Here is a 23,822-nt window from a genome sequence, read left to right on the forward strand (position 1 = left end):
CAAAAGTTGGAGGAGGTGAGGGCGAAAGAACAGATTAGTTTGAATACTAAAACAGGCGTAAATTGAGAGTGTATAATTGATAAATGGCCAATACAAGGCACGTAGATTAACCTGGTATGTAATAGCATAAGCAGCAATGGACCGCAATCAGTTGCTCATTTAACTATTGAGAGAGCAGGAATAGCCATAACCAGAAGGTGGAATAATAAGAAAAAACAATCACTTTCTCCCAAGGAATTGGCGGTCGAAACGCGATGAGGTAAAACCAAATATAAAACCAAAGACATATTAAACCAAATTTGTATTTTTTAGCCTCATCTATCTCCCGTAATCCGCTTAAACTGTATTATATTGAGCTGGCGTTAAAATAATGGCGTTGTATAATGGCGTTAAAATATGAGCGTGGATCTGTTCAACTGTTCTGCGGTCCATCTGATTTTTTGTAAATTTGAATTTACTTTAACTTTGTCGCCCAGACAATTAACTCCCCAAGACCGTCAAAATAACCCGAATCCTGTTCTCTGTTGAAAAAGAGAATAGTCTGCTCAATTGCAAAACCCTGTCTTTCTATAGCTCCCCGAATCCATTCCTCTGAAACGTTTACACATCGCATTCGTTTCCCATCTTCTTCAAAACTAGTAACCGCAAAATTCTCTTCTAAAACATCAGAAAGAATCAAAGAACCGCCGATGTTTAACATTGTGTTACATTTGCCGAGAAGAGCCTCGTATTCTACTCTATCGCGAGTTCCATCGCTGAACGTCCATTCGGAAGTTATGACGTCATAGGGTCCCAAATCACTAACTTCTTTCAGGCCACTCTCTAAGTTGCTAATATCCACATGTTTAACAGCTTTGCACTTGTTTCGAAAGGAGTCAATTAGAGTCGAGTTTGCATCTCCGTAAAAACGTTCATTGAACTTGGACCAATCAAATTGGCCGTTTGTTTTGTCGGATGGTTTTGATGAGAGGATTTTGTGAATATAGTTGCGACAGGACTCCAAGAAATCAGAACAGACGATGCTGGTGACATTGTCAAAGCTGGACATGTACATCAGGTTACCTATAGAAAAAGTTGATCATTTTGAACCATCAAATTTATTCATTCGAGCATTACCATTCGAGGTGAATGACAAAATCAGAGAGTGAAAATGACAACATTTATACAGTCCAGCTCACTATTTCATCACAATCCCATGTATCAAAAAGCCTCTTGTCATCTTCGAGTTTTGTTCAAAAATAATTTGTTGAAATCTTCTGCAGTTGGTCAGTTTCCTGCACGTGAAGTTTAAAAAGATATATTAAATTGTATTTAAAAAAACACCTATATCTAAAGCTTGAAAGATTTAATTGTAACTAGATAGAAATTGAGCGCATTGATGCCCCATTGAACCATGAGCTAGACTCAGATTGAAAAACTTACTAAGTTCTTAATTAATCAATGACATTAGGGAATACAAAATTGGGTTGTTACAATACTTCTTTATTCAAATTTTGAAAGACAGTTTTCAATATTTTTTTTGCTTCATTTATAACGCATCTATTTTGCTAAATTTTGCTATAAAAGTACGACTTAACTCATAATATCGAGCACAGTGTCATGAATGAAGAAGGGAAGACATGTCGTGAATTTTATTTTTAAGCATGCGTTTCGTAACTGTACGTTGCCAATTGATACGTCACGATAAACTTGATATGCTGACAAAGTGCCCAACTTGGTCAATCGATCAGAAATTTACTCCTGGTTACACCGATCCACACCATAAAATTTTACAACCATTCCAGTACCACCGCAAAGTTGTTCATGATATCAGTCAAGCTCAAATTTCATTATTTCGCTTCCTTCTTTTTATTTGATTTATTTTTCGTTGATAAAAGAGTGCTTGTAGGGATGCAAAAAAATAAACAAAAATTTCGGGATAAAAACTTGTCAAAATTGTCAAAGATTGAGTACCAAAAGAGGTTATCCTAAGTTCAATAATTAGTTCCTTCTGCTTTTGATCACCGAGAACATTTGGGATTAATCGGGAAACGCGTAGTGATTTGAGATGATAGCCCAAAACTTTTTTTAAAAAAAATCTCAAACCTTTCAAATAAAATGACCAATGTCCAATGTCTAATGCTACATGCTGTCAAATTATACAGATAAGGGAACTCTTGAAGAAATTTTTCCAATAAAAAACATTAATGTTTGGTTTATTGCGTTCTTGAAAAGAACTGCTGATAAAATATTTGAATCCTGTAACCCTTTTGTCCATTGGAATTTTTAAGTACCTTGAAAACCGCCTCGTCTCTTACATATTTCCCAAAATTGTGTCTGTGGGCTTTTTTATATATAACCATTGTTATACCAATGTCCTTTCATTCCAACTACAAAAACAGTTTTTAATTTTTGTAAAGACTTTAATTTTTGTAAAGACTTTTAATTGTTGTTTTTGAAAAAAATAAAGACGTACTAAGTGTAAGGAACTGACTGCGCCGATGCGATCTTGTTAATAATTTTGCTAAGCAGCGAGCTATAGGTAATCAATTTTTAATCCAGATGTACGCCTAAATATCTTCAATTTCCGGCTGACTTAGGACAGTGACCATTAAATTGAATGCAAATTGTAATCGCTCAATTATCATTTCTGAATATCTCCGTTTTTCCTTCATCCAATGTCCATTTATTTTATGTCGTTTTGTGACGGGTTAATATGTTTTCTGTAATCGTTCAGAGTTAGACAATTTTAGCGTGACGCACCAAAAACTAAATCATCTTTAGCTCTTTCCTATTTTACAATAAACTTTCTCAGTATAGACAAAAAAGACGAGGAACAGATCTGTGAGAAGCCCCATAATTTATGACAATCCACTTTTTCGTTACCAGTTCATGTTTAACAAATTGCAGCGTGCTATCAAAAAATGAGTATAAAAATTCCTTGCACTGTCCCTGAAGAAGTGTTTTTCAGTTCATTCTAAAAAAATCGCCCTAAGATTTTGAGTTAAAATTGATTGCTAGGACTGAAAATTTTAGCAAAACAAAATCATATTTTCAATGAAGTGATTTTTTTTATTTAACGAAGTGATCGTATCGACATATGATTTTAAATTTTTTTCAAAAAGATAGACTGTAGTAGTGCATATTTCTAATGTAGTGTAAATGCCGTGTCTTTTACTCCAAAAAGAGGCGTTCAATATTTTAGATAGATGCGGAGAAACCTATGGTCGATAGTTTTTTTTTCGTTTTTGATTCTAGTCTGTCGGCGTTTTTGCACAAATGACCACAAAAGTTTCGTTGAAGATATGCAGAAAACTTTTCTAATGATGTGTTCGTTTGTTGCAAACTGCAAGTAAGTTCAATGGATTGTTTACTACCTTACCATGACGATAAATTTTTATATCTTGGTCTGGGGGATTTAGGGTTTGGAAATTTATCAAAAACTTCATTAAGTTCTTTCTTGTTATCCGTTCAAAAAAGAAATTCTCTCTTTGTAAAAATGAAAGAAGGAGGAAAACACACCCAGAACATACTGGAAAAGTCTCAAACAGTCGGTTTTTCAACTTGACTGGAGCCTTTTCCTACAATTTTCCAGCTATTATTTGACCTTAAAAACCTTATTAATCTTGGTACAGCCGTAGTACGGCACCTTACTAATCTTGGTACGGCCGTAATACGGCACCTTATTGATCTTGGTACGGCCGTAATACGGCACCTTATTAATCTTGGTACGGCCGTAGTACGGCACCTTATTAATCTTGGTACGGCCGTAATACGGCACCTTATTAATCTTGGTACGGCCGTAGTACGGCACCTTATTAATCTTGGTACGGCCTTACTACGGCCCGTAGAAAACTTAACAAGATCTTAGTACGGTTTTGATCAAAGACTTATACGGTGCCGTACTACGGCCTTACCAAGTTTTCCAAGTTCGGGCAACCTGGGGAATGACATCTTTGCCTTGATATAAGCCCAATTTTGTAAAATAGTCATCCAAACATTTCGCAATACTTTTTAATTGTCAATTTTTGGTTTGTTTTTTGTTAATTTATCGATTATTTCCGTATAACTGCCGCATTTCATTCATTTTCGATCAGCCCGCACAGGTTTGCAGAATGTAGGTCCTGAAAAAACCTTTGTGTGTATTCATCAGAGGACTTACTCAATTTCGATTGATTAGTCTCGACAGAGGAGCGCAATTTTTCTTAAAACACTCAACTTGCAACTTTCATGATGTCAAAATTTCTTGGAAGTCAAATTCTGTCTATGTATATAGTAAAATCTGGCATTTGCATATTAATTTCTGGCATTGCGTGATTTATTTTTGGCTGACTTGTCCGTGCAATTTCACAAGTGCAATTTCACTCCACGTGCTCATTGAAAATGGTACAATTAAAAATGATTTTGAACAGGCAGTTTGATACTAAGTTCAACTTCATGTTACTTTGAAGTACCTGTTTTCATACTTTTTGCTCAACATAGGAAGTTTTTCACCATTGTCAAGTATTAAAAAATGGAAGCGGACAAAAGATAAAACTTTATAATGATAAAAGACGGCTTTTCGGTTATTTTCCGTTCGCTTTGCAATATTTCCTGTTTCTCTAATTAGAGAGCAAAAACCAGAAGTCAGTTTTTAGAAATGCTTCAGTTTACTTACCACAGAAAGGACCAGTGCCGATGTCGAGTACCTTGAGAGGACCTTTCATTGCTGTGAGGACATTCTCGATACAGAATTTCATGTTTCTCATCTTGAATCGGCTAGCATGCACAGCATCGTAGTGAGGTTCATCCAACACATCTGTCCAAGGTTTGAACAAACAATTCTAAATGCAAACATTATTTTTTAGAAATGATGTCATGTTAAAAACCTTACCCATTTTCCCTTCATTCATTGCGTCGAGGAAACGGAAGAAGCCATGAGGTTAAAAGAATTACTACAATATACATCAAATGGCCCCAACCACAATATTTTGCTAGTAGTGACCTCATTAAACATAACAAATCAGGAAATAAAGCTCATTGACCGGGAATAAGATATCAAGGTCGAGGTCACACTCAATTGACCTCTCATCACACTATCCCTCAACGCACCCCATAGTCTGGAAAAATCTTCGAGCCCACGAAAAACTGGATAACAGTACAGAACTTTGCGTGGCCAGATGTCGTTTCGGCCGCCGGGTTAGTTTAGTGAGAGGTCACTTTGGTCTCGGAGATCAAATTGGGTGACTTCTGTTTTCACATAGCGGGAAATAGCAATAATATGAGCTTAGTATGAACAATGTTAAAAACGACCAAGGTGTGAAGAGTAAAATTTGTGGGCAACAAATAATTTCCAAAGAGAAATGCCTTCGAAAGAATAAATGCTATTGATATCAATAAGTTGAAATAAAAAAATGCTTGGCCAAAAATTTGAAAGAGTAATGCAAGGAAGTTCAATCCTGATTTACGTTAGAGTAAGAGATCAATAATTTAAGCTTAAATAAAAAAAGCAACACAATGAATTCAACACAATTTTAGAGAAAAAAGTTGACCTTCCAAGACCTAGCATTAAATCTGAAACCTCCGTATTCGAAGTTTTCCAAAAATCAGCAACAAAGATAACGATTTTCAAAAAAAAATTAGCGCTTTTTTTGGTTTTCATCTCCATAAAACGACATTCAGGTCTCAGAAAAATTTTACTTTTTGGTGAATAGCGAAAAGCGTTTCAAGGAATTTAAAGGCATTTTCATCAACAAGCCCCGAAAACAATATTTGAAGCACAAGTTTCTTCTAATTACTACTGATTATTTTCTAAAAATTACCTTAAACAAGCTGTCAAAAAGGAATTCTAAACAAAAAGAACAATAAGAACAAAAACAGGAACAGCAGCAGCAGAGGAATAAGTAACAGCAATAGCAGCAACAACAACGAAAACAACAACAACAGCAGCATTAACCGCAAAAGAAAAAAATACAACATCATCAGCAACAAAAAACGATCGCATCAACAACAGTAACAGAACAAACAAAAGCAGCAGCAGAAACAATAACAACATTAACAACAACATCATCATCATCATCAACAACAACAATAGCAGCAGCAACAACAACAATAACAACAACAACAACAACAACAACAACAACAACAACAACAACAAGAACTGCAAGAACAAGAAAAGCAATAACAACAATTTTCAAAATGCTCTCCGAAAACGTCTTTTTAAAATTATTCAAAAACATTGCAACTTTTTTACTCTCATTAACCGGTATGCTTTACTGAGAACTTAGAGAACCTCAAGAACAGTTACGTGTGAACTATATAAAAAAAACCACTCAATTTAATTCTAAGTCTGCATTCAACGTTCTTTTTTTCTATCTTCTGTACGTCCTTTTTTGGATATTTATCGCCTGTTTGATTATGATAGCAACAATATACGTTTTTCTGTGTTGCAGAGAACTGATTCAGCAAAACATTGGTACAAACTTTTGGGAATTTTTAAATTTGAATTCAGAAGGTACACTCATTGATTGTTACATCATGCGTTGTCTCCTAATCTATCATACATAGGTTATTTTCAACCTTAAGGTTTCTGATAATTTTCAAAAAGCAGAAATTTTTGTAGAAATATAGAAATAGTGCGGGAAAAAATTCTGTTGTAAAAAAAAAACCAATTACTGTATTGCATTCAGTGATAACTTCTGGCGTTTATAGAGAACCGTGCTATGTATGCTGTGTATGCTGTAGAAACTTTTTTACTTCTTCGACTGAAGTCTATTGACATATTAAAACTTTAATTTTTCTACGACATCGTATAAGTCCTGGTAAGTTTCTAAAGTTTTGGCTGAGGTGGGCAACCTGGGACGTGCGTGTTTAAACTCAAAGTATGGACTTACCTCAGTTTTGAGCATTTCTCCATAGTATGATTGCATGTACTTCTCGGGGTCAAAAACGTCCCCATACGATTGCTGGGCTTCCTCAAAACTCTGAATGTTGCTCTCGTCTGCCATTGTAAGAGGGTGATATCCGTGGAAAAATAATGATGGGAATCAAACAAACGAATAGTAAGCCAATGACGTCACTCTACAGTCAACGCCGACGTCTCTAAAGAACAGGATTATATAACATTATTCTATAACATCTTATTTAACATGAAAACATTTTAAGAAATTTGTTTTAGTGAGTTTAACCTCGTAACTTGACCTCTGTTGGTGACTTTGGCAAACATTAAACTTTTAATCGTTTTTCGCTTTTATAAATCTTTCTTGTTTTTGAAATTAGTTTTAGTAAAATTGTTCAAGAAAAAATTAATCTTGCAAGGTTTATTTTGGGGAATTTTTTTTACTTGACTATCTTGTGCGAATAGTGTCAAAATCTGGCAAGAACTAACAATGTGTTTTACAGTTTAGAAGAATCTAGCAAAGATATTACAAGATTAACTCTTGTTTTTGACATATGGTATCAGAATTTGTTTAAAGATCTTCTAATTGGCGTTTAAAATTGTGAGCCATTCCTTAAGTTTTTCACGTTTTGTCGCTAACTTGAAATATTAGAACACAAGAAACTTACATAAGGTTGAAAAGCAGAAGCAGTCGATGGATGTTCAAGCTTATATGCCACTAATATTAAACTATTTGGTGCCCTTTTTTGAAGCTTGAACCAACTGTTATCAAACAGGGAACAATAGCGGAATGATCTCAAGGGCAAATTAGAGGTTTCTGCCCAGCGAATCTGTTTACATAATTAGATTACACGCTTTCATTTCTTCAATATTGAAACAGCCCACTCTGTTCACGTACCTTTCTTCGGACCTCCTTTGATTTGAGTTAATACTTTCAGAGTTGCAGTTTGTTTAATATGGTAATACTTTCACAGTACAAATTTGATCTCTTAGACACAGACCACTTCTTAATCCTCGAATAGCGCCGCCGCTAAAGTCGTATGCCACAGTTTGTTCAATATGGAAAAATCTGTTTTGTTCAGCTATATCCTGCAGTTTCTGATTGAGTTTCATTTCTACGAGATATGTGGGTGAAACTTTTGCGGTCAAAAGTTGCACTCTTTGATAAAAATTAACTGGGATCCGTTACACTAAATGAAATCTGTATTTTAAAATCATTTGTGCAACAAGAACGCATAAAGATATTTAAAAATTATCTAAAGTTACAGGTCTTTATTTTAATCTGTAGTATAATGATCGATATATAGATATTATTACCCTATTAATTTTATGGAAATTTTCAGTTCACTCGAGAACCCGATTAATAGTACGCAAAAAATCAGCACTTACAAAAATTTTGTATTTAAGCGCACGATTAACCTAAAAATTTCTACAAAAACTGCAAGCGACTCAAAATTAACGTTTTAATTGATCAAGGTATTAAAACAATTTCAGTTTATTTTTCAGTCGGAAAAATGTTGATCGCCAAGAATTGTCCCGAGCTCAGGAAATATTGCCCCGTTTATCAAAATTTTCTGCACCCCACCCCCACCACGACTTTGTATTTTTCATTAGTCAAAAACCCTATCATATAAATCTTCTGAGAACTCAAACGATAATAATTCCATCATGTGCGAACATTTCGTCTCTTATAAAATATTAAATTGGAATTTATCATTTACGACAAAATTTTGTTGTCATCATTTATCGTTTAGAGTATTATAATTTGGATTTGCAAAAGTGTAAGACCTAATAGGTGTTTGAACCCCGCTGCCTGACTCGACAAATTTTTTCTGCCGTTTGAATCCAAAATGATGTCTTACAAAGTTTTAGTTCGGCAATCTGTGATGTAAACAAACTGATAAGTCATCGTGTAAGAAATTTGCAACATCCTACAAACTATTTTTGATATATCATTTTTTTTGCAAAAAATGTTTTAAGCAATTTAAATAAACTTTTTTGCAGAGTGGTGACGCAAATACAAAATAACCGTCAAAAGAACTTTATCAATCGATCGCCAATAAACCATAAATAAAAAAAATGGTTTCAATGAAAACAGATAAAAGTTCAAGTATCAGAAAGAACAGCTAATTTAATTAACAACTATAAGGTTGCATTAAATTTTTTGTTAAAGCCCTGTTTGTTCAGCTATATACTTCAGTTTCCGATTGACTTTCATTTCTCCGAGATATGTTGTTAACACTTTTGCGGTCAAAAGTTTCATTCTTTAATAAAAAATTAATTGGGATCCATTAGACTAACAGGGCATCTGTATTTTGAAATGATTTGGTGCAACAAGAAAGCATAAAGGTGAAAAGAATTATGTAAAGTTACAGGTCTTCATTTTAGTCGTTAGTATAATGAGCGACACATAATATTACCCGATAAACTTTACGGAAACTTTCAGTTGATTCGAGTATCCGGTTAATAGCACGCAAAAAATACAGTACTTACAAAAATTTTGTGCGCAGTTTAAGCGCACGATTGACCCAAAAATTTCTACAAAAACTGCAAGTGACTCAAAATGAACGTTTTATTTGGTCAAGGTATTAGAACAATTTCAGTTTATTTTTTTGTAGGAAAAGTGTTGATTGCCAAGAATTGCCCCGCGGTCATGAAATATTGCTATTTTTTCAAAATTTTCTGCACCCCACCACAACACGATTTTGTATTTTTCTTCTAGTTAAAAACTCTATCATATAAATCTTTTGTAAGCTCCTGCAATAATTATTCCATTATGTGCGAACATATCCATCATAACATATCCATTATAAAATTTTAATTTGGAATTTTTCATAAACGACACATTGTTGTCATCGTTTTGCGTGTTATAAAGTGGTTTTGCAATAGTGTAAGATCTAATAGGTGTTTGAACCCCGCTGTCTGACTTGGCAAACTTTTTATGCCGCTTAAATCCGAAATGATGTCTTACAAAGTTTTAGTCGGCCGAAATATAATGTAAATAGACTGACAGGAGATCAGGAAAATTTTTTTTAACATCCTACAAACTAATTTTGCCATATCATTTTTTCTGCCAAAACGTTTTAAACAATGTATGTAAAGTTTTTTTCAGAGTGGTGACGTAAATGCAACATTTACATCTGAATGAACTCCGTTAATCAATTGCCAATGGACCATAAAATAAGATAAAAATAAGATAAAAAACTACAGATTAAACCACGGTAACTTTGTCCATGCAGGAGACATATCCTCGAATAGCGCCGCCGCTAAAGTCGTATGCCACAGTTTGTTCAATATGGAAAAATCTGTTTTGTTCAGCTATATCCTGCAGTTTCTGATTGAGTTTCATTTCTACGAGATATGTGGGTGAAACTTTTGCGGTCAAAAGTTGCACTCTTTGATAAAAATTAACTGGGATCCGTTACACTATATGAAATCTGTATTTTAAAATCATTTGTGCAACAAGAACGCATAAAGATATTTAAAAATTATCTAAAGTTACAGGTCTTTATTTTAATCTGTAGTATAATGATCGATATATAGATATTATTACCCTATTAATTTTATGGAAATTTTCAGTTCACTCGAGAACCCGATTAATAGTACGCAAAAAATCAGCACTTACAAAAATTTTGTATTTAAGCGCACGATTAACCTAAAAATTTCTACAAAAACTGCAAGCGACTCAAAATTAACGTTTTAATTGATCAAGGTATTAAAACAATTTCAGTTTATTTTTCAGTCGGAAAAATGTTGATCGCCAAGAATTGTCCCGAGCTCAGGAAATATTGCCCCGTTTATCAAAATTTTTTGCACCCCACCCCCACCACGACTTTGTATTTTTCATTAGTCAAAAACCCTATCATATAAATCTTCTGAGAACTCAAACGATAATAATTCCATCATGTGCGAACATTTCGTCTCTTATAAAATATTAAATTGGAATTTATCATTTACGACAAAATTTTGTTGTCATCATTTATCGTTTAGAGTATTATAATTTGGATTTGCAAAAGTGTAAGACCTAATAGGTGTTTGAACCCCGCTGCCTGACTCGACAAATTTTTTCTGCCGTTTGAATCCAAAATGATGTCTTGCAAAGTTTTAGTTCGGCAATCTGTGATGTAAACAAACTGATAAGTCATCGTGTAAGAAATTTGCAACATCCTACAAACTATTTTTGATATATCATTTTTTTGCAAAAAATGTTTTAAGCAATTTAAATAAACTTTTTTGCAGAGTGGTGACGCAAATACAAAATAACCGTCAAAAGAACTTTATCAATCGATCGCCAATAAACCATAAATAAAAAAAATGGTTTCAATGAAAACAGATAAAAGTTCAAGTATCAGAAAGAACAGCTAATTTAATTAACAACTATAAGGTTGCATTAAATTTTTTGTTAAAGCCCTGTTTGTTCAGCTATATACTTCAGTTTCCGATTGACTTTCATTTCTCCGAGATATGTTGTTAACACTTTTGCGGTCAAAAGTTTCATTCTTTAATAAAAAATTAATTGGGATCCATTAGACTAACAGGGCATCTGTATTTTGAAATGATTTGGTGCAACAAGAAAGCATAAAGGTGAAAAGAATTATGTAAAGTTACAGGTCTTCATTTTAGTCGTTAGTATAATGAGCGACACATAATATTACCCGATAAACTTTACGGAAACTTTCAGTTGATTCGAGTATCCGGTTAATAGCACGCAAAAAATACAGTACTTACAAAAATTTTGTGCGCAGTTTAAGCGCACGATTGACCCAAAAATTTCTACAAAAACTGCAAGTGACTCAAAATGAACGTTTTATTTGGTCAAGGTATTAGAACAATTTCAGTTTATTTTTTTGTAGGAAAAGTGTTGATTGCCAAGAATTGCCCCGCGGTCATGAAATATTGCTATTTTTTCAAAATTTTCTGCACCCCACCACAACACGATTTTGTATTTTTCTTCTAGTTAAAAACTCTATCATATAAATCTTTTGTAAGCTCCTGCAATAATTATTCCATTATGTGCGAACATATCCATCATAACATATCCATTATAAAATTTTAATTTGGAATTTTTCATAAACGACACATTGTTGTCATCGTTTTGCGTGTTATAAAGTGGTTTTGCAATAGTGTAAGATCTAATAGGTGTTTGAACCCCGCTGTCTGACTTGGCAAATTTTTTATGCCGCTTAAATCCGAAATGATGTCTTACAAAGTTTTAGTCGGCCGAAATATAATTTAAATAGACTGACAGGAGATCAGGAAAATTTTTTTTAACATCCTACAAACTAATTTTGCCATATCATTTTTTCTGCGAAAACGTTTTAAACAATGTATGTAAAGTTTTTTTCAGAGTGGTGACGTAAATGCAACATTTACATCTGAATGAACTCCATCAATCAATTGCCAATGGACCATAAAATAAGATAAAAATAAGATAAAAAACTACAGATTAAACCACGGTAACTTTGTCCATGCAGGAGACATATAACTACAACATTGCATAAAATTATTAACCTAATAACAGAGTCACACTACCGAAAATGTCAACAAATTAATTAAAACTTTTCCAGCGAACTCGTTTCATACTTTTGTAACGGTTTAGAGTATTTGTAGTGTCTAGAAATGGTTTCTAATATTATATATCCGCTTCCAACAAAATTTTAGCGCAGTCAGGTTTTCTAAATTAAAATTTAAGCAAAATGTGCACAAACCATTGGATCCTTAGATCTTCTATGCGCTATGACAATCCGCTTCTATACGCTATGATAAATATGCAACGAAATTGTTGGCCATAACACAGGCGCAGTCACCAAGCGATTCTTTTTTTACTTTTTCCCGGGTCGAGCTTTTTGGGTAAATTTTTGTAAGAAATGCGTTGCATGCGTTGAATTTTGGTAAGAAAGGAGGCGATTGCAGTGAATTCATTGAAAAAATACATTTCACCGCATTTCACCGCATTTCTTACAAAAATTCACCCTGAAAATCACCGCATTTCTATCAAAAAATCACCGCATCGACTTTTGTGGCAAATTAATGTAAGAAATGCTGTGAATGCGGTGAATGCGGTGAAAAAAATTCACCACATTTAACAGCATTTCTTACCAAAATTCACCGCAAAATTCACCGCAAAATTTACCGCATTTCTTATAAAACTTCGCCCTGAAAATCACCGCATTTCTTACAAAAAATGACCGCATCGACTTTTGTGGCAAATTAATGTAAGAAATGCTGTGAATGCGGTGAATGCGGTGAAAAAAAATTCTCCACATTTAACAGCATTTCTTACCAAAATTCACCGCAAAATTCACCGCAAAATTCACCGCAAAATTCACCGCAAAATTTACCGCATTTCTTACAAAAAACGACCACATCGACTTTTGTGGCAAATTAATGTAAGAAATGCTGTTAATGCGGTGAATGCGGTAAAAAAAACTCACCACTTTTCACAGCATTTACCAAAATTCACAGCCAAATTCACTGCAAAATTTACCTCACTTCTTACAAAAATTCACCGCATTCGTTTTCCAACGTTTACTTAGATTCACAAGAAACATTATGAGTTGAAAACATGCATGAGGTAGGGGGTTCGAACCCGTGTATGGAAGTGTCTTTTTTTAAGAATACCGAGAACGCGGTGAAAATAAATAATTCACCGCGATTCAACGCATTCACCGCAAAAATATGTAAGAAATACGCGGTGAAAATTATTTTCTTTTTCACCGTAATTCACTGCATTTCTTATGAAAATTCACCGCAAAACCTCGACCCGGGTTAGCCTCAAATTGTTGCGCAATTTTGTGACGTTAATCAAGTTTTACAATCTACGAGAAAACGTGAAATTCTGATTTTGTTGTCAAAGGCTTTCAATTTAAATGGCTTACGCTGCATTTTTATGTACAAGTCATTTTCCTCATATTATCCAAATAGATTTTTCGATCTAACGCACTTTTTGTAGAGTAGTTACGTAAATTTAAAAGTAATTACGTAAAAGTAAATAGCAGTAAAAAAGAGTTCCGTCAATCGATAGCTATTGGAGCATAAAATAGAACAAAAATAGTTTCAGTGAAAAAAACTAGAAATAAAAACTCTAGTATCAAAGAGGAGCATTCATTTATTGGAAAACTAACAGCTTGTAGTGCACCAAAGCAATTTTTTACATGCAAAAGACAGCAATGTGAGGCAAATTTTCATAGCTAATTGAAGCCAAATTGAAAAACAACATAACGCGGTTTTAGAGAAATTTTCAATTTGACAGCTAATTAGAAAATTGGAAATAACGCAAATGAAGTCAGTAAGCTATAAGTACACTATCAACACAGCTTGTATTTAAAAAAAGTTATAATCCGTCAGCGACAAACGTTTGGATTGACAATCAGGTCTATGTCAACGATTAATTAGTGATGCTGTTTGTACAAATGACGAGGAGGCACGATAAACATACTATACCAAAACCACTCATCCACATTTTGGAAATATTTGTCCAACAAATCAGGAAGAGATTTAAAAATTCAATAGTTCACATATCGTACAACAAACCACAAAACGAATACAATAATACCGCATTAGCGGACCTATAAGAACTGTCATTAATGTGACTACTAAAACAGACAAGTTCAATTAAAAATATCAAATATAAACAAACATCAATTAACGCCAAAAATCAAATTTTAAATGTATATATTTTAACAAAACATTTATTAACAAAATTAAAATGGTCTAAGAAAACCTAACAAAATAAGTGCACTCCACCAGTAAAAATATTTTAACTGTCCTGCAAATTGGTAACAGGTCGACAAAAGGCAAAAAGCAAAAAAAACAGAGTTCAACTATATGCTTCTATTTTTGAAAACAATTAAAAAGAAAAGTGAATTAAACAGTTAGGTATCAATTAAAATTACTGAAAGGGGAATGTATACATTCATAGGAAATATTTAAAACCTCTCAATAGCCAATATATAAAAAATCACTTAAACAAAGTCACTCAGCCGTTAAAGTGTTGAGAGGTTAACTATGAACCTTCAATCTTTCATTTGCGCATTTCTGAACGAAACTGCAGCTTGGCATTAATAAGATAAGGTAAATAGGGAAACAAAAAACCTCAAAGAATGAAAATTTACAAAAAAAACAAACAATTTTTACGAAAACTTATAGTTTCAAAGCCAAAAACGTATGTAAAGTTGCTATGAAGATAAAATTGTAGTCCGTAAGAAACGTGATGCGACTTGTTCTTGCAAATCTCTAATTTGACAAAAATTATGAATAAAAATTTTGGCAAAGCTTAAAAATCCAATGATTGAATTGAAAACAATTATTTTCAGAAGTTATAACACATATAATGTTTTAACTAAGAGATTAGGTGGATTATCTCAACTAGTTAGAAAATGAATTGCACCTGTTTTTAATAAGACTAAGTCAAAGAAATATATGACATAACTTCATATATAATTTTACGGAAAAACATAGTTGCAACAACTATCTTTAGAAGATGTTAGTAGCGAGAAATTTTAACCTTCACTTTTGACTCACTTGAATTTTATTGGGCCTACTCTCTTGAAAAATAACGTGAAAATAAAAAAAAAACAATCAACAATCTCGAAAGCTTACAAAAACTTTTTTGAAACAAATTGTCTGGGCCCTAAAGATATCAGACAATACGTATAATCAAGAAAAATAATAAAATTTGATTCAACAAAACTTATGAATTCAACAGAATGCCTAAGTTTTTAAAAAAAGTGGCAGAACTGTAGATTACAAAAGTGTAACAAAAAATAGAACGAAAATTTGAAGAATATTTTCTCCTTTTTGAAGAGAATAATTAAAGCTATTAAAACAATTAGCTAGAAACGGAAATCGTTTATTTTTGTCATATATAGATCTATAGGAAATTATTGAGACAATTCATTACACAGTATTTTACGTACCACAAAAAAAAGAGAAAAGAGTAAAAAATCCTCATTTTTGTATTAATTATTCACTAAAAGGATTCAAAAGGTTCATTTATCCATTTTTTAATACTGCAAATTTTCTCAATAGAACTTTACTATTGAACTATTCATTACTAAAATTAATTACCAAGATTTTGTGAGGATTTAGCTCAAAAATTAATTTTTGGCTTGTGTGAAACCAATCTTGACCTCATTTTACAGAGAATAATTTACCAGTCGACAAAAATTAGATAAAAAGTTGCAAAGTTAAAACAATCAATGACAGTTTCTTAAAACAGACCGCTTAGGAGTCATGAGAGACATTAGTTAAAAACTAAAAGCGTTAGAAAGAATCAATCGTACATTTCAATGAATCAATACAAAGTTTTAATGGTGAAACTAAGGCATCTGACCTCAAGTATATTAAGAAATTAAAACACAAGTTTTCAATTAAAATTTACTAAAATATTTCGTCAAGACAATAAAACCAGGAACTTTTCTCTGAAAACAAAACAAATATTCGTTGCGTCTACTCATTTTAGTAAAACGGATGGATCGTTGAATAATAAAGCCACGAGTAGAAGTTCCAGTCAGTAATTGACCTTAGTAAGCAACAAAAGCAAAAACAATTTTGAAAAATGGCCGAATTAGAATTAGAATTTTTTTTATTGTAGACTCCATTATGATGTTAAAACCACTTAAGTTTTATCGCGCATCCGAAAAAAACGTCTAAGTAATCCAAATGTTTGCAAATTGTTAATTGAAACTTTTTGATTAGATCAAAATTAAATGTTGAAATTTAAATAATTTTATCTCCAGAAGACTCTTATATTAAGCCAAAAAGCAACAGGCTCCCCTTTTGCAGTTTTTGGAGGTTGTTTCATTAGTTCTTAGATCTATTATAACTTTGAACATAGTTGAACAAATTGTGCTCAAAAAAACAATTTTTGTGCCATTTTGATGAAAAAATTCAGAATTTTGAGATTTTTTTTAAAAACTCTCACCAAATAACTCAAATCAAACAATTCAGCAGGCCTCTTTCATCTTTAAAGTGTAAACTAATAGCTTTGACTTTAACTGTTTTAAAATATTGTGGCAAAACTACGAGAAAGAATACTGAAAATATAGGAAATTGTGAAGAAAAACAGTCGGATTTTAACGAAACCTTAGCCATCGATAACGCCCTGTAAAAAATACGAAACTAAAAATTATAGTGATTATATTGAAAACAATTATTTTCAAAAGTCATGACTCAAATTACATTTTATCTAAAAGAATGGATGGTTTATCTCAACTAGTTAGAAAACAAATTGCGCCACTTTTAAGTTAGACAGAGTCAATGAATGAAACAACAGATAAAGGCAGCACGCAAATTTTCACAATAGTTTAAGGAAACAGCATAGTTGAAGCAACTAGTTTTAGAAGACATTAACTGTGAGAAATTTTAATCTTCACTTTTGTCTTATTTGAAACTTATTGGGCCTACTCTCTTAAAAAGCTGTCGTGTAAAGACAAAAACAAAAAATACAAAAACAATGAAAAGTATCGAAAGCTTACAAATTTTTTTGAAACAAATTGCCTAAGCCCTAAAGCTATCAGACAAAATCTATAATCAAGAGAAAAAATTTGATTCAACAAAAAACTAATGGGACCGCTCAATAGAATGCCTAAATTTTGAAATATGTAGCAAAACTTTAAATTACCAAAAATGTGACAAAAAAGACAAAAATTTAAAAGTTAATGAATTTTGTCTGCTTTCCTGAAAAATTTTCCAGCAAAGTCATAAAAACAATTAGCTAGAAACTGAGATCAATTGTTTTGTTCATTTATGCATCTATTCGAAACCATTGAGAAATTCTATTTAAGAGTCTATTACGCACGACAACAAAAAGAACGACAAAACAGGCTGAAATAAAAAAAACTTTTGAGAGAGAATGTACCCCAGCCCGTAAAACTATTAAGTATTCACTAACAATATTTAAGAGGTTCATTTATCCATTTTTTAACACTGCAAATTTTGTCAATTGAAATTCTTATTACTGTGATATTTTGAAGAGGAGACGAGAAACGTCAAAAATGGATATTTATGCAGTAAAATCAAATTTTTTTTTTAACAAAAATGTAATAAAAAAGCCAAGAAGGCGTCAGTTAAAACACAGCAAAAACTTAACTGTTAGCTCAGGTGAAACCAATCTTTACCTAGACAACAAGCTAAAATTTGACAGAAAGGAGATTAAAAGTGGCAAGACTCAAAAAAATCAATGATATGTTTCTAAAACAAACAGTTTAAGAGTCTTTGGAGACATTAGATAAAAGTTAAAACTTCAGTTAGAATCAATCGTACATTTCAACGAATCAAATTAATCTTTGATTAGTGAGACTTAGTCATCAGACCCCAAAGAAAAAAAAACAAATTAATGCAAAATACAAGAATTCAATTTAAAATTTAATAAGACACTTCGTCAAGGCATTAAAACCATAACATTCTCTCCGAAAACAAAACATATTTTCAATGGGCCTCATTTTTTTGCCAAAAGGGATGGATCCTTAACTAATAGAGACTTGCGTTGTATTTCTAGTCAGTAGTTGACCTTAAAAAAACAACAAAAGCAAAAACATTTTGAAAAAAGGCAGAATTAGAATTTTTGTAGGATTCCATGATGATAATTAAACTACTAATGTCTTTGCCGCGAGTCCAATAAAAATGACTAAATACTTTAAATATTTTCATTTTTGATCAATTGTTGATTGAACTTCTCATTAGATCAAAATTAAAGGATGAATTTTGTAAAATTTCATTTCCACAAGACTTTTATGGGAAGCCAAAATGCAACAAGCTTCATTTCACAGTTTATGGAGGTTGCTACAGCGCTTTTTAGATCTATGCTTTTCAGCAAATTTAAACAAATTAGGCTATAAGAGCAAATTTGGTGCCTTTTTGATGAAAAAGGTCAGATTTTTGAAAAAATTTTTTAAAAACTCTACCCAAAAAATTCAATTTAAAAAATTCAGCAAGCTTCTTTTATGTTTAAAGTGAAAACTAATAAATCTGATTTTAACATTTTTAAAATATTTTAGAAAGAATTACAAAAAAATTATTAAAACTGAAGGAAATTGTGAATAAAAAAGTCGAATTTTCACAAAGCTTTAGCCCTCGATAACGCCCTGTAAAAAACTTTTTTTGTGACTTCTGTATTCTACGCTGAACGGGCTTTCCAGTGATGCCACTCGCAAATCTTTTCAATGAAATTGTCGAGTGGCCAAAGTTGGCCGAACAAAAATACCTCTTTGAGCATAGAGTTCATCCCAAGATCGATTATGTTGACATATATGGCTGCTGCAATGTTTCTTCAGCATAAACTTGGCCTACTCTGCTCGTGTAATCGTAAATCTGACAGAAAAATTTTGACAGAGTCCTGCTGATATTTCAAACCGTCGCAAAATTTTATCCAAGCTTTCTAAATTAAATTTTGTGTTCATGGTCTCAAGGGCTTTTAATTTTTACAGTAAAGTGAATTTTCTTGCATTAAATTTTATGCATGGTGGATAAAAATTGTGGAGAATTGCAAAGAAATCCGTCCATCCACAAGGTGGAGAATAAAAAAGAAAAGGTTTCTTATGAAAAAGAATGCAATTTAATTGTCAGAAAGAAACATTCAATTTTCGGAAAGCTAACATTTTTGATTGAAGCAACAACGACAACAAATTTACATAAAAATTTTTTGCATACAGAAACTTAACACACTGGAAATTCATGGTCTTGTTGTGGATATTGGTGTTTACAAATGACAAGTTCTGGGTTCTGAGCTGAGACGTGAGGTTTTCAAACTCACGTTTTCAAAACTCTCTAGCACGAAAAAATGTATTAAACAAATGGGTCACAAGTAAAGAAAAAAATTTCAAGGCAAGCCAAATGTTTCCGCGAGCAATCTTTTCAATAACTTTCAAAACACTTAGATTTGATTTTAATGTTGAGACATTAGCAGTGTAGAAAATTATATAATAAATTTTGGTTTTTAGATAGGCAAATCGACAACAAAAATAACGAAAATTGCGATTTATCAAATCTATGCAAGGAAAAGTTGTGTTGAAAGAACTTTTTTTTGGATACTAACGAGAACAATTTGATATAAATTTTGAAGAAATATCTAACCTGCAAAGTAGTACAAATATGAGCTTATTGTATTTAAACTCGATCGCATTTGCTGTAAAAATGTAACATGGAGCGCGCAGGCGATTAAGTAACCAAAAAATGCTTGAGAAATTATATCGTGTAAAAGGTGCGCGCACGTACGTTTAATAAATGATAAATCATATAACTCAATTCAATTGACTAAATGTGGTTGGTCGTTCATAGTATGTAAAGCGTGTTCTTTCAGATATCAAATAGAGAAAGAAGCCTTTGCAGTTTATATAAACTGCTTTATAAAAATAAAGAAAAGCCGAGTTTAAAAATCAACATTCTTGAAAAATTTCATAGACAAAATATACTGAGCATCGGCTTCAAAAAGTAATTTAGCATATCCCCTAGTTTTACTATGTAAAAAATTTTGACACAACAATGCCAACTCACAATCATATTTCGTGAACAATCTTTTTCGCCATCGATCGCTGTGAAAATCAGAAAATACGCAACTGTAACAAGAAACCCCGCTGAAAAAATGATGAACTCCATCCAAGTTTCACAGCAAAAAAGTCTCAAATTGTGATATGGAAAAATATATAACGGAAAAATATAGATGGAAAAAAATATGATGGTGGATAACACAGGGGTTTTTTTGCGTGCAAATAAACGACACAGTAAGAAAAATGCATTACCTGAAATGTGTTCACATTTGATGCCTTTTGCTTGATGTGAATAAATGTACATTCGATGCATAATAAAACTGATTGATGTTTTCCTCAAGAGCGAGCAAAATAAATGGTTGAGAACGCTGCACCATGGATTATTTTTTTGTTGTCTTTTAAAACGATTTTTATTACATTAAGAACTTGAATTCTATTGGTTTGCTGTCTTTTTTACGGCTCAAAGAGGAGTATTGGTATTCTATTGGTCTTTTCATTAAGAATGGAAGAGGATTATTTCTTGAAGTTTTTTTTACGACTCGAAGAGGATTGTTGGTTTTCTATCGGTGTTTTTCTATCGGTATTTTTTACAACTCGAAGTCTTGATGTCTTTTTTCTACTCGAAGTACTACTCGTTCATACGGTACTTTGACCTCAAAGCAAAGGTGAGTAGAATTGACGTGCGAACTAATTGTTTCTGTGAGAGAAGAGTTTTTTTTGGTCATGCGCTGCGTTTAATGAATGACTTTTCGACTTTGAAAAGTGTTTTTGACGGAATTGTGCATATACTTTTTGGCAAATATTTCCTCCAATAGGAAATCTGTTTCTAACTTTCTTTGTAAAGCCCAGGTCATTTGTTTCTAACTGTTTTGTAAAAAATAGTCTTTGATTGATAATGCATTATTATGTAACGTTCTGAAATTTATATCACAAAATTTTGCATAGCCTAATAATGCGTTTCAATTGTAAAATGGGATCCTACTTCTTGTTTTGGATTAGTTATTTTGGACTTCTTTAATAATTAAGGATTTGTCAATGTAGATTTTCATAAAGTAAATTCATCAGTTAAGCAGATTTTTGTCATTTTTAATTCTTACTTATGGATTTAGTGTTTTGCATTGCGTTTGTTTGTTGTGTATTTGCTCAATTTTTCGGCACATTCCGTTTTTTAAACTGTTTGAGAGCAATGTATTGAAACATCGCAATTGTTACAGAATATTATTTAAAAATTAACAGATTTTTTAGACTTTTTTCCTTTAATTAATTTTATTTCTTTTCGTATATTTTTCTCATATTTGGAGGTGAATCATTACTTTAATCGTTGATTATGGTGAATGACTTTAATCCCATTATTTATAAACACGTTTCTTGAACACAAATTAACTGTATAAGAGAGCGTTTTTATATACAGAGTCTGGAGCAACATCCAATGAAAAATTTCCAAAATATTTTTGTTAATTGCTTTTCCACAATTTATTTCTTCCATTTGCTGTGTCAAACTGAACGGTGTTAATGATGTTAATAATGTTATCAGTCAGTGGTTGCACAGGTCTTAAGTTAATTCTTTTCTTCGAGTCGACTCCAGAGTTTTCCAGCTACGTTTTTTTTTACTGGAAGTACTATTCGTTTAGACGGAGTTTTTACCTAAAAACTAAAGCAACTGAAATTAGCGTCCGAACTAATTCTGTCTAAATGAGAAAACTTTTCTGATCATTTGTTGCGTGCAGTGAAAGAAGTTTTGACTTTGAAAATCGTTTTTGACAGAATCGTGCAGAGAGATAATTGTTTCTAACCGTTTTTCGTCCCAGTGTCCCGCTTCTTTTATGCAGCTTTGTGTTTTGTGGAAATTTTTTTTTTCATGGTGTTTATGAAGTCTGACTCACGCCAACTCATGCCACAACGTTTTTGAGAGCCTAATAATTTTTTATAAGTTCAAAATGAGCACAAATTTCTCGATATTCTAGATAAAATTTGATCTTTATTATTTCTTCAATTTACAATCAAGGATTTGAGTTTTTTCAAATATCAGCGCATATGACAAATTTTGTTTTCTAATTCATTTATTGGTTGTATCTCTACAACGTAAGGAGTTTTTTCTCATTTTTACACATGATAATCTGATTTTATTTTGTCCAGTTTTTTGCTTGTGTTTTGGTTTTTTTTTAAAAAAAAACTGTTTTTTTTTACACCATCAGGGACTTGAACTCTGTTGAATATTGAGCTATTTTTGGTGTTAAGTTTTTGAATTTCAGTAAAAGTTTTTCCTCAATGGCAATTTTTGAAAAAAATATTGATCCTTTTTTTGCAAAATATTTTTTATATTTCGTGACTTTTGATTCTGTTATGACCTTTTGAAAACTGTACAGATGGATGACTATTTGCTTTTCTATGCCTGGAACGCTAAACAAAGAAAAATTTTAGTTTTTCTACTTGACTTTTTTAGTTTAGAATCAAAAGTTTAGATTTTTTAGTTTAGATTTTTAGTTTAGATTTTTTTAGTTTAAATTTCAAAAATCAAAAAGTACTGTTTTTTCCATGTTTTTTTACAAAGAGTTTAAATTCTTCACATTGTAGCATTCACGCGATTTAGCTTTTTCCTAACATATATAATGTTTTATTTACTCTGTTTTTATCAATTAGTAAAAAATATTGGACTCAGTTTTTCTCAGATTTTTTTTTATTTCTTCCTTTTGTGATTAGTTTCTTTAAAAAATGCAGCATTGAGGAGGAGCTGGAATTCCGGTTTCAAACATCTACTGATTACTTTTTTTCTGCTATTTTTTAGAATCAATTTTTGTATTCAACGGTTTGCGTTCGATTACTATTCTATTTTGTATGTCTTTTCAACTGCTAATTTTTTTCGGAAAGTTTAGTTAGTTTTAACTGTCCTGTTTTGCAGTGACTCCAAAGCAATAATTGTGGTGGTTGTTTTATTCCTAAGTTTTTCCTATTAGAAACTTTTTCCTATGAGAAACTCAGTTGAAACTCCAAAAATACCTTGTGCTTTCGCAATTTCTTTTGGGTATGGCAATTGATTGCGGATTTCTGTTTTTCACAAACAGTATCACAAGTTGTTTCAATTTTAGCCCCTTCTGTTTTCCTAGTTTATCAGATTTTTGACCAGATTAGTAATTAAGATGTTAATGCTTAACATTTTAATGTTTATAGACTTTTTTAGAAATGAGTAGACTAATTCGTTTTAATTAGTCTATTCATTTTTAATTTCTATTGGATAGACTAATGCACTTTATTTAAAGTTATTAGACCTTTGCAGTAATGAATATTTTCTGAGGCATCAATTTTCATTGTGTTTCTGTGTCCTTTTCCTCTCCTATGATATGATTTTAATCGTTTTTCTTGTACAATGACTGAATGTCATTGTAGTTGCTTGTCCCGAAGATGTCAATGCTGAGGTGGTTCTCGTAGTAACAGCGATATAGGTATCATATTTTAAAATCAAATCTGGTGAGGCAAAGTGT

General features: G+C 32.1%; 1 protein-coding gene across 3 annotated transcripts; it reads right to left on the reverse strand.

The window, feature by feature from the left end:
- On the reverse strand, nucleotides 1–20,649 carry LOC142341001 (uncharacterized). Of its 3 annotated transcripts, none has more exons than XM_075391813.1 (4): nucleotides 20,596–20,649; nucleotides 6,852–7,059; nucleotides 4,637–4,802; nucleotides 1–1,062 (listed from the first exon to the last, which is right to left on the reverse strand). In XM_075391813.1, exons 2-4 carry the CDS (start codon nucleotides 6,963–6,965, stop codon nucleotides 455–457), a joined length of 888 nt encoding a protein of 295 aa, XP_075247928.1. In that variant the 5' UTR covers nucleotides 6,966–7,059; nucleotides 20,596–20,649; the 3' UTR covers nucleotides 1–454. The 3 variants fall into 3 exon arrangements, with proteins under 3 accessions (XP_075247928.1, XP_075247927.1, XP_075247926.1); XM_075391812.1 differs by lacking the exon at nucleotides 20,596–20,649 and adding an exon at nucleotides 19,931–20,065; XM_075391811.1 differs by lacking the exon at nucleotides 20,596–20,649 and adding an exon at nucleotides 7,525–7,659.
- Between the last annotated feature and the right edge of the window lie 3,173 nt (nucleotides 20,650–23,822).

Source organism: Convolutriloba macropyga, chromosome 6 (genome assembly GCF_964194025.1).
Source record: "Convolutriloba macropyga chromosome 6, txConMacr16.3, whole genome shotgun sequence".
Taxonomy (NCBI): Eukaryota; Metazoa; Xenacoelomorpha; order Acoela; family Convolutidae; genus Convolutriloba; species Convolutriloba macropyga.

Coding starts and splice junctions, on each gene's coding strand:
- LOC142341001 (XM_075391813.1), bottom strand. CDS start 6,965: ATGGCAGACGAGAGCAACATTCAGAGTTTTGAGGAAGCCCAGCAATCG. Junction 4,803..6,851: donor GAGAAATGCTCAAAACTGAG/GTAAGTCCATAC, acceptor GTTTGCATTTAG/AATTGTTTGTTCAAACCTTG. Junction 1,063..4,636: donor CGGCACTGGTCCTTTCTGTG/GTAAGTAAACTG, acceptor CTTTTTCTATAG/GTAACCTGATGTACATGTCC.